A 15,302-nucleotide genomic window follows, 5' to 3' on the forward strand; every position below is an offset into this window, starting at 1 on the left:
GTGATAACCAAAATCAAATTTTACTTGGACGCAAGAATTACAAGAAGTAAATACACCCGGCACCGTAAGTAATATTTTCGATGCGAATTGAATAAATCAAATATCCAATGATAATATCATATAATTAATATTTTCTTTTACAATAGAGATAATTTAAGTTTCAAAATTTCTTTGAAACGAAAATACCATACTGTGGACTCAAAAATATCACCTTAGGATCAACAGTCTATGCCGACATAGAACATCCCAATTACTCAGGGCAAGATCTATGTTAACTTTGTAAGCGTGGAATGTTGTTACCCAAACCTACTCCAGTTTAGGTTAGATGGTAGCCCTCCGAAAGGGTGGGACTCACACTTTTTAATCAGAATTTTCAGAAAAATTCCAGGTATGCAGTTTTATAGCTTATTAAAAAGTGGAAGCTTGAAGTAACACAGAAACCGCGTTGATTACTAACTTTTTTTTGGCGATTGCTCACATTCTTTTTATATGAAAAAAAAAACATTCAACATCGTCACCAAAAAAAATTTCAGAAATCAATGGGATTTTTAGCCACTTTAAACTTATATTTAATCATAATAAAATTCAGTGGGCTGTAAAACTGCATGCCTGGAATTTTTCTTCATTTTATTCTTTTTCTTCTTTTTTATTGTTTTTTTTTTATCTCTTTATTTCATTCCTCTTGGGAGTATAGGGCATAAGGTTTTTCCATCTGACCCGGTTCTGGGCAGTTTTTTTTGCAGAGCCCCACGTTAGGTTAGGTTAGCCTGGTTGGCAATAAGCCACGCATAGACCTTTTGGTTCCTAGTGATACCAGATGGAGACCGACCTCTATGAATACCGAAAGTAGATATCATGTAGGATGTCAGCGCTTTTGGCGAATTTAAGCAGAGCTGGGAGATCCGCTTTTGAGACGTCCTCCAGACCTCCAAACAATGGGGCTCCCAGGCATTTTAGACGCGTTTTTAATAATGCCGGACCAGTCCCACGTTATATTGGCTACTGAAAGTTTGCGGAGTGTTGATATTCTCCAAGGGTTTTTCTGTAAGTGTGAATTCGGTTCCATTCTGTTCAAATTCTTTCTATTTTCTTTTTTTTTAATTTATATAGAAACTTAGAATTATATAGTTTTTGTAGGAAAATAAACCATATTTCTTAAAAAAGTTATTCAAATCAAATAAGAGAGAAATAATACATAGTTATTTAACACAGTGTTTGCTGCAAGAAGGTTATCACTCAACAAATTTGAAATTCGGCTGCAACTGCAAACTGTATCAAGCTTTTAAAAAAGTAAATACATTATTTTATCTAATGAGATAATATCGATAGATATCGCCATGGGCTTTTACATAGCATAAAAACGAAAGGTGATGGTAATTTCTCCATTATAAAAAAAATTGTGTTTGAGTTACGACACTCTTGCAGCAAATAAGCGATATGCTGCCCAGCCTACTTTGAAAAAAAAAAAAAAAAATTTTAATTTGAAGGGAAAAAATCTTAACAATTCCATTTATATTTCTTATTGGTTTTTCGCAATTTTCATCGAACTACGAACGACGCACACCACAAATAGGAGGCGGAGCTCGGCGAAACACTCAAAAGGGTGTATGGGCTAATTATATATAAATATATATACATACGAACAAAAAACATTGTGACAGTAAAGGATGAGAGTTCATGTGGTTCTATTTCTTTATACAATAAATATTTAATGAAGTGAAAAAAGGTGGGTAGCTGACAGGGCATTCTTATTGTAATCTGCTACATTTTTTTGACTGTTTTAATTTTTAATTTTTCCTGACTCCATAAATAATAGAATATGCTACTGACTTTCTAGAAATATACTTAAATACATACATACGAGTAAATACCCAACAATATCAAATTACACCAAACGTGCTTTGCTTCCGAAAAATCATGAAATTTTTATTTGTATATATTAAAGAATTATTTATTAAAATACATCGTTTGGAGTTGATTAAGTTAATCAGCAAATCACAGAAAAGCATAACGGTAATAAGAATTGACAGTTAAGAAAATGTTTATAACTAAAAATGGCGATTAAATACAAAAATTAATATCATAGAAAGTAAAGAATAAAAATGCAAAAATTAAACAAATATCTAAAAAAATATAAAAAATAAGAAATTTATGAATACTACGAGTTAAATTTTTACAGAACACACAGACAATATCCGTAGAGCAAGGAATATCCACTAAAAATATGTATCATAAAATTATAATACAGAACACATGCATGAGTACATACATACATACATATGTATACACAAACAAACCATAAAGCGCGCATAGTAATAAACACTTAAACTAAAAGAGAAAAGTGTGCAACTAATTCGAACAGAAAATTATTAAAGACTATTAAAAAACAGCAAACGTTTTTGAAACAACAACAAACAGCATAAACATAATAGATATAAATAGATACATAAACAAACGCAGGAAACATGAGTAAAATCATAAAAAAAATAATTTTTAGTTTTCTAAAAATAAATTTTATTGCAAGCGAAAGTTGATGTTTAATACCAAAAGCAAAACAAAAACAAACAAAAAAATATATAAAAATTGACTATACCCTCAAGTCTACACGTGTGTGCACAAGTGGTAAACAAAACTGTTAAATATTTTCAGCACTCCAAGAAAACAACTTAATTTTTCTGGAAGGTCAATGTGAAAATGTCAACAATGCGTAATGGCAAAAGCCTAGACAAACTTTAATTAACATCTCAATAAGCAATCTAAATAAGAGCATAAGACATTATTGGTATCTAAAAGCACACGACATTTGTATGTAAAAGTATGTTTGTATTTAATTAAGAGATGCCATACATAAAAAACCGAAGGCGCGTCATCATTCAATACGCGAATCGCCACGCTTGAACCGCTACATGACCGCTTTTTTACAGCGAATAAATTTATTTTAGGCGCCTTCGATTCTGCCACTTCTCTGCTCGCTATCTCTGGGCTTTGCTCGCTTGACAAAAAATTTGCATATGAAAGCAGCAACAACGATATCGAGCAAGATTTGGTGCTAGCGGGTGCAGCTAATACCTCATAAAACTTGCATAACTCACTATTTTCAATGCTACCAACTCGCTTTTCTGATATTTGGCAAATCTGATTAGACTGCGTTCATACAGGACAATTTTTGTTGCTTCTTACTAATACTCATTAAATGCTTCTAAGTAAATGCAGTTTTAACAGCTCTTTTCCAGTGTTGACAACATAAATATGTTTATTTAAGCCAGTTGCTCTATCTATTGGACACGCGCTAACGCTTAGCGAATCGCAGGCGCCATTCGTTTCATCGAGTTTAACAGCCTTCACAGCTGTCAAAGCGTAGTAAATACAAATGCGAACGCAGCAAGAAATTTGTATGTAGCCAGCCTTTAGACAGTATTGGAGAAAAAAATGCACACACGCATTTTAAGTGACTCAAATGCATTGACTGCAGAAAATATGTTATCTTGCAGCAGTATTGTATTTATTATATTTATGTATTTATAAATTGCAGTTACATATATATTCCTGTACTCGTTGGCACTTTATCACGCTTTTCGAAAGTTAAATTACGCACTTTTTATGAAAAGGTTTAGAGAATGTTGTAAATGTTTTGCCTGTTAGGATTTTTTGGCAATAAATATAATACTTAAAACCGACTTTATGATAAAACAACGACCATTACAAATAAATATGTATTATACATACATATGTAGTTCTGCTTAAAATATATGCCTGTTAATTAAATCTTTGTATCTCTAGACTGTTTCGGAAAATCTTAAATTTCACATCAAATTGCTACTGCGTGTACTTTGCGATATGACAAGTGTGGGTTGGAGGAGTCTAAATAACTTAAGGCATTATTTCTGGAAGCGATATTTTGCAGTGATTCAAAAGTCTTATATATCAAAAATGTCTCTGTAGAAGTTCAGTAATTAGAAGATATATTTTGCTCAGAGAAAAGTTCTAAGTTCTATGGAAAATTTTGAGTAGATAAATAAATAATCCAAAAGTGTAAAATACAATATTGGTGCAAAATGAATTTTGCTACTTAGTGTTGCCTTGAAATGACTCACGTATACAGTAGACGGCCAAATTTGTAGTGGCACCGCTTACATTTTCGTATTTTCTAACATAAGAGCCAACCCATGGTGAAAAAATTTCAGAAGGTGTGACCAATATCAGACCGTTAAGCGGCTCTCAGCGAATTCGAAGGAATTAGCTGATTGGCTGACGTAACAGGGGTCATGAAAGCGGTTTGTTTACGAAAAAACTGATATTGTGTTGGTGATATACGTAAAGAAGGGTATGTGAATGTATGTGAATTGAGCGGGCAGAATCCTGGTGCCGAATCTCAGTTGATGTGGCAGCTGAAGTTACTCACTCAATTTCGTTTTTCACCATAGCTAAAGGACAAACCTAGTAATATATCAACTTTGGCGTCAACCAACCAATGAAGTGAGCTTTACCAACCGAGTTGATAAACTCATTTCACCCAGCAGTCAGTTATACATACGTTACTCTACGGCCCAGAATTGTCTCATCAGGAGAATTCCACAAAAATATGTGTGGAGTGTTTTATGCCTAACTTTTAAGTGTTTTTTACCTCTTTTAAAGATAAATTTTGCTGGTACCGAAACACGAGAAAGGCGGTAAAAATTTCACTCTTTTAGTTAAAGATTTTCAAGGATGCTAATTTCAGTGATCAAAACCTGTTGTTTTTTGTTCATTACCTTAATTGATTTCACTTCACTTTACTTCACTTGAACACTTAAAAAAAATTTTAAATCGGTTCGATACTTTAATAAGTTTTAGAGGTAAGCTTATCGGCATAAAAGAATTAGCTGTAATAAAATAGGTTATGGTAATTAAGAAAACGGCTTTTTGATATATGATTTATAGCAAATACGGAATATACATCCATCCAAGGGAACAGTGGACATGGATACACTCTGATTTTGCTCAAATCTTCATCTCTGACTTTAGTCGACCAAAGTGTATTCGTTTAACGACGATGACTAGAGAAGAAGTTCCGGGGAAATTGTCTTGTAAGCTTAGGTTCTCTTATTAATGTGGTGTTTGTTGAATGAATGGATGAATTAAACTGAGGCTTGCGTTTCGACTTTAAGGTCATCGATGCCCTCTACTCTTTACGGTACCTCATCCAAAGCCAGCTATCTTAATAAACTTAAGATGAAGCTGGGCTGGGCTGAATGTACATATGTGTCTTTCTCTCGGAAGGATCCAACTGAGATATCTTTTATCCTTTTTCTCGGTATAGCATTACATTCGAGAAGAAGTTGTGTCCCCGTTTCCGGAGAGTGGTTGCAAAAAGACAGGAGTCAGTGAACCATATCCCAAGTCTGTGCAGATGTCTGCGCAATGAGTTGTGGCAATGACTTAAGGTTATGTGTTGTCTGAATCTCTTCTGATTATACCGCCCTTGTATCACTTCACCTAGCCTAGCCCCACAATTAGGTGCTAACTTACATATCTTAGCCTTAGATCTTCGCTCTTTGATGGTGTGTTGTTGGATGGTTTCGGGTCTTTTTAATGAAGAGGTGCTTGTTAGAAATTAAAGGTACCTACCATTTATTCTTTGCCAAAGATTTCCTTAAACAAATTTGAAAATTTCGGTAGCGAGTTTTTTTTCAGTTTCATGTGAAATTTCACAGCAATTCTATGCTTAATTTTCTCACTTTCAATATGAATATTTTCTCTATTCCTATAGCGCTCCACACTAAGTAGTGCTAGAACTACTTTTATGTCTCTGCTGGAAATATATTTCTTTGGAATGAACGCTAACACAGCATATATGTACAAACCTCATGACTCCACATGGTGAAACGATTTTTAGAGGTGTACTACCTAGCAGACCGTTATTCGGCTCTAAGCGAATTTGACAGATATGCCGACGTCATTCTTTTTGTGTTTCACTAAGCTAAAGCTAAATTTGTTGAATCGAATCCAAAGTTCCCCTAAACATTTTTTTTCACCATACCTAACGAGCGAACCTGGTAGCTAACATCCTTGACGACTCCAATAGAAATCAACCACTTGTAGTTGAAAAAGAATCACAGTCATACTACAAAGCCCACTCTTTATATCACGGTTCCTCTTTTCTATGATAAATAGAAAGCTTTCATAGGCTACAGACTTCACATGCACGTACCTATATTTTAAAATGAACAATTTCTTAAGTATAGGCTACATTTGTAGTTTAAAAATGGGATGCTGTAATTGGCCGGCCACCTCTTAACAGACACTTCTTACAATATATTTTTAAATTTAACATTTTTCATTCGAAACAAACCCAAACAAAAAAAAAACAACTGCAAACGCTATAGCTACACCGATTTGTTTACAGAAGCGATAGGTACTGCACTCTGCTCGAATGCATTTTGTACCGTTTACCGCTGCGTATGCACTGCTTTTATCGTGCTTCGTTATTTAACAGCCACACTTCGTATTAATTCGTATTAATTAACTTTTCTCTCTCATGTTATTTATTGTTAAACAAATTCTACAACTATTGTACTCGTACTGACGAAACAGTTGGGAGCTTCGAAAGAGTTGAAGTATCAATAATTTATTGGCCGACCCACGCTTGTCATGATTTCGTGTTATTACTTTTACTACATCATAGTTATGCACATTTCTGCAAGTAGATAATAAGTATTCGACATGTTCGTACATCGTAAAGATTGCTGTACATAAATAATTTATGTATGTATATAAAAGTACATATATCTTATTGCAATTTGTGCAAGATAAACAAATTTAACCGCATTTTTAATAAAGAACATGAGTAATATTGTAGAATAACAGTATGTTAAATAAAAAAATAAATAAAAAATATGTACTCGTATTGTATTACTAACCGTACAAAAAAAATAATAATAATAAACAAGAGATACATACATATTAATTGCATCATTTGACGTGTATTTTTGTACTTTTTCAGTAGTTTGAGTAAATGAGTAGAGCAATAGAAAATGAGTAGAATTTATATTTGTAAAAGGTAGTACGAGTATCACTAGCTTTTTCATGCACACCTAAATCATTCGCTTTTACTGTTGTCTTTTCTACTTCTTTTTTAACTCCTTATCACTTATTCATAAAGTAGTATCTTTTCTTTAAACCGTGGGAAATATAATTTACCGGAGTACCATTTTTTATGATTTAAGGAATTGTTTACAAGTCACTCATTTTATTAAGAACTAGGCACGCTAGTAGATATTTTAAAGTCAGGGTATGTAGATATGTATGCATGTATGTGTGAATGTATATTAATAATGGAATCTTAGAAGCCTATATGAGAAATCGCAAAAGAGTACTTGTAGTTAGATCTTTTCAAATATCAATGTGTAGAAGTGCTGCTTATCGAAATATTTATTTTACATGCTTTTATTTGCTTAAAACTAGACGCTTCAACTAATTTTGAGTCACATTAATGCATCCATACTTTTCGTGTGTATGTGTATGCCGTGCTTTCCAGTGAAACGAAGTAAGCTGATCGCTTTTAATTTTACTACATTTATTGATTAAAGTTTTTGTAAATATTTCTTCCCAAACAGATTTGCAGATTAAGATGAGAAAGTCGACATAAATAAATAAAATGTTGCACCAGACGGATGCTTACGAGGGTGGCGCAACAGTTATCAGTCTAAAAAAGGAAATACGTAACTAACTACATAGTATCCAAGTGGGTTATTAGCAATGCGCATCAGTAGCCAAGATGAAAGCCAAATTTCACAGAGCGTAAGTGCGGCTATGCTGACGTCCTTTCTATGCTTGCGAGAAACCAACGCGCACTTGCCGACTGTACGCTGAAGCTGATAACTAAAGCAAGCTAGTCGGTCTTGAAGTGAATGTCGATAAGACAAAATACCTCCTTATATGTTTGAGCGTCGCACGCTAAGGAAACCTGGAGGTCAGCCCATATATTTTTCACAAAGTGGAGGGTTTTAAATACCTGGGTGTAAGCCTTAGCAGCGCTGCAGACTCCCTTAATCGGCGTGAATGATAGGCTATAAGGTGCTAAATGGAGTTATTTTGCTTATCTGAAGCTTCTCAAAAATAAATTACTATTGAGTTCGTGCAAGGCACAAATCTAAAAGACGCTAATAAGACCATATAAAGAACTATCTTCTCCGCTTTGAGCATAAAATTCTAAGAAAGATATTTGGACTAGTAAGAGAAGCTCATGGTTCTTACAGAATCAGATACGGTGATGAGTTCGAGCAACTGATATCAGGTCAAAACATTGTGCGTTTCACTAAAGCTAAGCGGTTAAGGTGGTTAGGACACCTTCTCTGGTTGGACGACAGCAGAATTGCGAAAACGACTTTTCTCTCTTATTATGGGCAGGAAAAAGCATGGAAGACCGCCAACAAGATGGGCAGATGATGTTGATGCAGATAAATAATATACTAAGAGAAGCGACGCAATGAAGTCATATGGAGTGCGATTGTGAAGGAACCACTGGCTCACCCCGAGCTCTAATTGCCCTTGTGATTTTGATAAGTGCAATAAATTTCTGCCCAAATTGGATAACTAAATGGCTGGTCTAGATGGGCATTCAAGCGATTTCATCGAGTCAGAGTAGAGTTGGGGACGAATTTCACGTCAGTGAGTTGAAAATATTTTCCACCTGTGTTTTGTGCTGATGTCGAAGCTCACTATCAAATAGGTGTCGCAGAAGAGTTCTTTCGCATTTGGAGAACAGTGAATAATTCCATATTCACTATGCTCAAACCGAATGTAAACCCATTAAACCAAATATCATTAAAGAAGGAAAGCCCAAACTCGACCACATCACATGCGAAAGTAGAACAGCTAAGTGCTGCTATCGGTCCGAGAAGGGCGCTTCTTCGATATGGCAAAGTTTAACCTTCGAATTGCATAATAAAAATTGTAAAAGCAAACATTTAAAAAATCATTTGTGTGGAAACTGCTAGAAAAGATGTACTTAAAGATGGGTAAAGTGAACAGACAAAATCACATTTGCTAATAATTATAAAATACGCCTATAGAGTTTTGGAAACAAGTAATTATTTCAGACGAAAGTAAATTTTGTATTTTGGGGATAAGAGGTCGTTTGGCACAAATCAGGCACTGTTTTTGAGAATCAAAATCTTGTTGGTACAGTCAAACACGGCGGTGATGGAGTTATGGTGTGGAATGCATGACAGCAAGTGATGTGAGTCAGCCATAATTTATTGAATCGGCGATAGATAAATAGGGGTATTTGAATATTTTAAAAATAAATGTCGAAAATCTTAGCTTATCAAGAACATTTGGTACCAACGAGATAATAACCTGAAACACACAGCCGAGATCGGTAAGCTTTGGCTTTAGTACAAGTCTTCAAAAGAGCGCAAAACACCTGCACAGCCGCCCGACCTCCCTCCTAATGAACATCTGTGGGATCTGTTAGAAAAAAGAATTCATCAAAATGTAATAACAAATAAGGTGGCGATTATCACAACTGAGGAAACAGAGAAGTTAGTAAACTTAATGCCAAATAGATTAAATGAAGTCCGAAAACATCGAGGCTATCCAACAAAATATTAATTATCGTGTCTGTATATTATTTATGAAGCTTTAAAAGTGAAGTGAGGTGCATTTTAAAAATGAGCGCAGACTTTCTGGTTGCTATATTTACATGCAACTGCAATAACTTATAACGTTATGTAAAAAATAAAGTGAAGAATCTTGATATTTTTTTTTTGCTTTTGTCACTTACGAATATAATAAAGAAACCAATAAATAAAATATGCTTTGAACTATGAGTTAATTTTGTGGTTTTAGTCAACTCAAAAATATCTTTAAGGTGAACGCAGACTTTATGCGCTATGCGTAAGTATTCGTATATTTCAATTAGATATTATCGGTTACTAAAACCCATAAAAAATAGAAACAAATAAAATAAAAATATTCAATTTTTTTCATTTTTGTTTCCGGTGTTTAGGTAATTGTAGTTGTTTCTGATAAATTTTGGAAAAAAAATGATATGCATAAAAAGTTAAATAATCAAATCAACAAAAAAAAAAAGAAATTTAACCAACTTCTTTTACATAAAAAACAAAATTATTGTATATAAAAGTAATATAAAAAATTTCTGAGGAATTTTGGAAAAAAAATTATGTGCATAAAAAGTTTAAAAATCATTTTTAAACAATATGAGAAATTGAACAAACTTCTTTTAAATAAAAAAAAATGTTATAAAAATAAAAAAGAATAAATAAAATAAAATAAACAAAAAAAAAATAATTTAAAATAAAATTTTTTGACGAATATTGCAAATAAGATTATATGCATAAAAGGTTTAAAAATCATTTTTAAACACAAAAATAAGAAGTTGTATAAAAATAAAAAAAAAATTCTGAGGAATTTTGAAAAAAATAATTATCTTCATAAAATGTTTAAAAATCATTTTTAAACAAAAACTATGAGAAATTTAACAAACTTCTTTTAAATTTAAACAAAATTTATTTAAAAATAAAAAGTTTAAAAATTATTTTTACACAAAAAAATTGAGAAATTTACTAAACTTCCTTTAAATTAAATTTTTTTTTTTCAATTCCTTAATCTTTTACCGCATATGAGCCCATACATGATATTGCAGTTTTGACTCAATTTTATTTCCAAATGAGGCATTATAAAATAATTCAAACTACATTATATATGTATATATATATATAATTGGCGCGTACACCCTTTTTGGTTGTTTGGCCGAGCTCCTCCTCCTATTTGTGGTGTGCGTCTTGATGTTGTTCCACAAATGGAGGGACCTACAGTTTCAAGCCGATTCCGAACGGCAGATATTTTTATGAGGAGCTTTTTCATGCAGAAACACACATGGAGGTTTGCCATTGCCTGCCGATGGGCGACCGCTATTAGAAAAATGTTTTTCTTAATTTTGGTGTTTTCACCGAGATTCGAACCGGCGGCCGACAAAAATAAAAAATGTTGTTTCTAAAGATTTTTAAATAAAAGAAGTTTTTTATAGAAAATTTAAAAATTGCGTTTAAATAAGCAAATAAGACATTTTACAAACATTTTTTTTAAATAAAATTTTGTTTTTGTTCTTAGTTCCTTTACGTTCGCCAATGAGTAAAACAAGGTAGTCAGTTAGCGCCCATTATTATTAGAATTATTACTAAAATACATATTCTCTCTATAAAAACAGTGGCCTGCAGGCAACCTACGTCGCACTCTACTAACTATTACATTATGACTTAGCTAATACATACATACATACGTATGCATATGTAAATTCGCGAAAACGATAAAAAGCTATAAAACAAATGGCCTGCGCTGCAAATGAATTTACTTAAGTAATAAAATATATTTCTTAATAACTTATGCATACATACATACATACTTATAATTAAGTGTCTTGACTTGATGACTAAACATAAAACCCACAAAGCCTGCTGTTCATTGGAAATTACTCAAAATATCGCAGCAGACTTAGAAAAAAACTCATTAGTCTATGCACTGAGAAAATTTTATAAAAATTATTTTATTTTATTTATATTTTAGCCTTATGCCAACACTAAAAAAGTGTATTTTACACTTGTTCCTATAATTAAATAATTATTCCTAATACGTTCTAATGAGTAAAACTTACCTCCCAGTAGCGCTTAATAACCGTTGGACTGAACATCGACGGGCTGTTAAGAGGAGTTCTGGGTTCTGCAAGAGAAAATTACATTGGTAAGAATTGACTTCTATTGCGAGTACAATAACGCTTTTGACGACTTACTGATGGAACTATATCGGAGCTGTGAGCGCATTATCATCTATAATATTTGTAATTAAAGGAAAATGTAGTCAAACGGATAAATTGATAAAATGGAACACATATTGCACAATACATATGTTCATATATGCACATTACATACATACAATACTCCACTTACCGGATGCTGATTAGTCAACAACTGACGAAGCTTGGTAGCCTCCATTAATTTGCCAAAGAGTGGACGATACGACATTTTTAATTCTAAATAAAAATATAGAAGAAAAATTCGTCATAAGTTAATAAAGAGAATTTGTATGTATTTTATATTACTATTAGTTTGGAGAAAAATAAATACATTACTTTTGCGTAAAATATTTGCTTAAATGGTTTAACATAAAACGGTTTTATGGTCGATCTTTAGCTCCTGGGCAATGCTACGACTACTAACATGCCGGCCAACTTTGATTATTTCTATGATTTTATAGACATTTTCTTTAACATCAAAAATGTCTAAACGGAATCGATGAAACCAAAATTGTAAGTAATTAGCTGTTACAGCATCTGCACCGTAGGTGAAATGGTTGAAGTGCCGGTCTGGCACTCGTCAAGTAGCACTAGAGCCCCGTTTTGATATCATTATGAGACCTCCAACAGGCAGATATCTACAGCCAGCCAGAGCTGTTGATATAATGGAGGAGATTGATTGGATTTAGATTGGCGCACTGCCCCAGGTTGTCGAAGAAAGGAGCGCTCAGTGACCTTAGTCGTCTAGCTGCCAAACCCGGACATTTATGGTACAGCCACAATGCTCTACAGTCTCCTTCTCTGAAAGGTTCCCACAGCTTCTGCAATGGGGGTTAAATGGTAACGCTAGCTTTTCCGCGTGTGTGCCGATCGTCCAGTGACCGGAAAACACAGCTAAGAGTTTGGAAACTGAATGGCGAGGAGTCCAAAGGACTTTATGAGTCCTTCGTGTATCGTATTGGAGCCAAAGGGTTTTCGAAATAGCACATGAAGAAATGGAGCGTCTTCTTTTCTGCGCTTTCCTAAGAAATAATTTGTGCAGTTCCCCTTTAACAACTGTCAGGGGGATGCCGATGACCGGGTAGCAGGTCTCTGAGGCCGATCCAGTCACCTTCCTGGCAAGCTCATCAGCAATTTCATTGCCCACTATGTTCCTATGTCATGGAACCCAGATCAGAGAAATGCTTCCTGCACCACTACAATTTCAGCGGTCTGGCGTGCATTTTCGCATTTTTCAAAGAAAAACTGTAAAATGTACCAAATTTTCTCTTTGGTGGCTTTCATTGTTAACACCCTGTAACTCACAACTGAATGGAAGAAACAAAAAACACTTAACGAATTTTTAGTATGAAATCTCATCTCGACAACGAGCATACACTTTAAATTGTCTGATCGATACTTCACGAGATATCGATCACTACAGCCATCTACCGCGAAAATAATGAATTTCTTTTTCCCCAAGAACCTCAGTTGGGACTTCACTGCAGAAAAGAAACATGAAGAATTATAGAATTTCGGAATACATCTGATTTTAAATCTGTTCTAAAAAGGCTTCTTCACTAATTTAACAAAATAAACTTTCGAATTCATATTTTATTCCATTCAAATATCATACAAGACATTGATGTTTATCGAAAATTATGCGGAATTTAGATCAACCCTACGCAGATGCATTGCAACCGATCTGTTTTATCCCAGAATTGAGGAGATGCAGTTGGGCACAGAATTCGGTAAAATAACTCACAATTCATCATGCACTAGAAAACCCGGCCATGCTTCGCTGCGTATTAATTTATTGTGGGATAAAATTTTTTTCATCGTGTAGCTAATAAATGTTTTCACACCTTTAAATCTGCGCAGAGGATGACCGGACGCAGTGTAGCGGAAAACATTCTGAACTTTTTACTTCACTATTATTTATGTATTTATGATTATAAAAGTTTAATTTAATATTATTGCAAAAGGTTGATTAAAAATAAATATATTAGTTTTCACTATTTGTAGTTATGACAATGTATTCGTGTATTGTACAGGGTCTTTGAAGTTGGAATTTTTATACATTTGGATTACAACTTTTTTAATGAGAATTTTTGAAGTGAAAACTTCTTTAGAATCGTTGGGAGTGATTTGAGAAAAAGTGAAACGAAAAAAGCGACCCTCTTGGCTACGAAGCGTTATATTATATGTTGATATAAACGTAGCGACGAACTAAATAAAAATAACTTTTATTTTTTCTTGTGATTCGAACCAAGGATTTTGGATCGGAAGCTCACATTGCTAGTCGCTCGACTACCGCGCCATGCTGTCGGCGCTGGCCTAAAAGTTATTTAGTTACGAAGCGTTATATTATATGTTGATATAAACGTAGCGACGAACTACATAACTTTTAGGCCAGCGCCGACAGCATGGCGCGGTAGCCGAGCGATTAGCAATGTGAGCTTCCGATCCAAAATCCTTGGTTCGAATCACAAGAGAAAAATTTTTTTTATACAGTTATTTTATTTTATTTTATGATATGTTTATGAGGAGCTTTTTTTCATGGCAGAAATACACTCGGTGTTTTGCCATTGCCTGCTGAGGGGTGAGCGCTATTAGAAAAATAGTTTTCCTTAATTTTGGTGTTTTCACCGAGATTCGAACTGACGTTCTCTCTGTGAATTCTGAATAGTAGTCACGCACCAACCCATTCGGCTACGGCGTTTGTTTAATTTTACTGATGCAAAAATGAGGGAAAATATTTGAATAAAGCTTGCTTACTGTTTACACATTTTCCAAAGGTGACGGAGAACCAAAAAAAAAAAGTCGATTTTCAAACAAATACGAGTGCATATGTGTAATTGTGTTAGAGTTTCGGTCACGCCCCAGCAAAACCTGCGTGCATATGTGTTTGTAACATTCAAAAAAATGTAATTGTGTTAGAGTTTCGGTCACGCAGGTTTTGCTGGGGACGCTCATAATAGCAACCGCGTGTGTATTTTTATATTCGTAAATATTTTCATTTTTAAATATTTACCGCAATTATGCCGAAAAATAATACAGAAAAGTGTCGTGAGTATCGACAGAAAAAAAAATCAATTAATAGCATCACGGAATTCATTCACGAAAATTTAATAAAGTATACACCAGAAGTATCGCGGATACTTAGAAAAGATTACAATAAAGTTCCAATGATTTTAAGTGGCGATTTTAACGTAAATTTTGCATTGGACACAGCGGTTCCTTTAATTGACGTTCTCACTACAACATTCAATTTAAAAATGTGTAACAATCGCACTGAATCGACAACACGATCAAAAACAACCATTGACGCGGTATTTCAAAGATATGTTGACAACATCGAAACCAAAGCATTTGTATCATATTTTATCTATCATAAGCCACTCGTATCATTTGTTGAAATTGAAAACATTGAGGATGAATAATAATAAAATGAAGAAAATAAAATATGAACTTTATAGCAATATTATAATGAACCTATAATTATCTTGCTCCTAATGCTGCTTTCGTC

The 15,302-nt window shown here is 33.8% G+C and overlaps 1 protein-coding gene across 3 annotated transcripts in view; it reads right to left on the reverse strand.

Moving 5' to 3' along the window:
* The window catches only part of LOC129239500 (uncharacterized), a 108,340-nt gene that overhangs the window by 61,207 nt on the left and 31,831 nt on the right, over positions 1-15,302 (reverse strand). For all 3 annotated transcript variants that reach the window (XM_054875027.1, XM_054875019.1, XM_054875035.1), the window contains exons 2-4: positions 11,949-12,031; positions 11,792-11,828; positions 11,657-11,721 (exon numbers count right to left, since the gene is read on the reverse strand). In XM_054875027.1, the coding sequence (XP_054731002.1) occupies positions 11,657-11,721; positions 11,792-11,828; positions 11,949-12,023 (177 nt within the window). In that variant the 5' untranslated portion in view covers positions 12,024-12,031. The remainder of the gene's footprint in view (positions 1-11,656; positions 11,722-11,791; positions 11,829-11,948; positions 12,032-15,302) is intronic.

This window comes from Anastrepha obliqua, chromosome 1 (assembly GCF_027943255.1).
Source record: "Anastrepha obliqua isolate idAnaObli1 chromosome 1, idAnaObli1_1.0, whole genome shotgun sequence".
NCBI lineage: Eukaryota > Metazoa > Arthropoda > Insecta > Diptera > Tephritidae > Anastrepha > Anastrepha obliqua.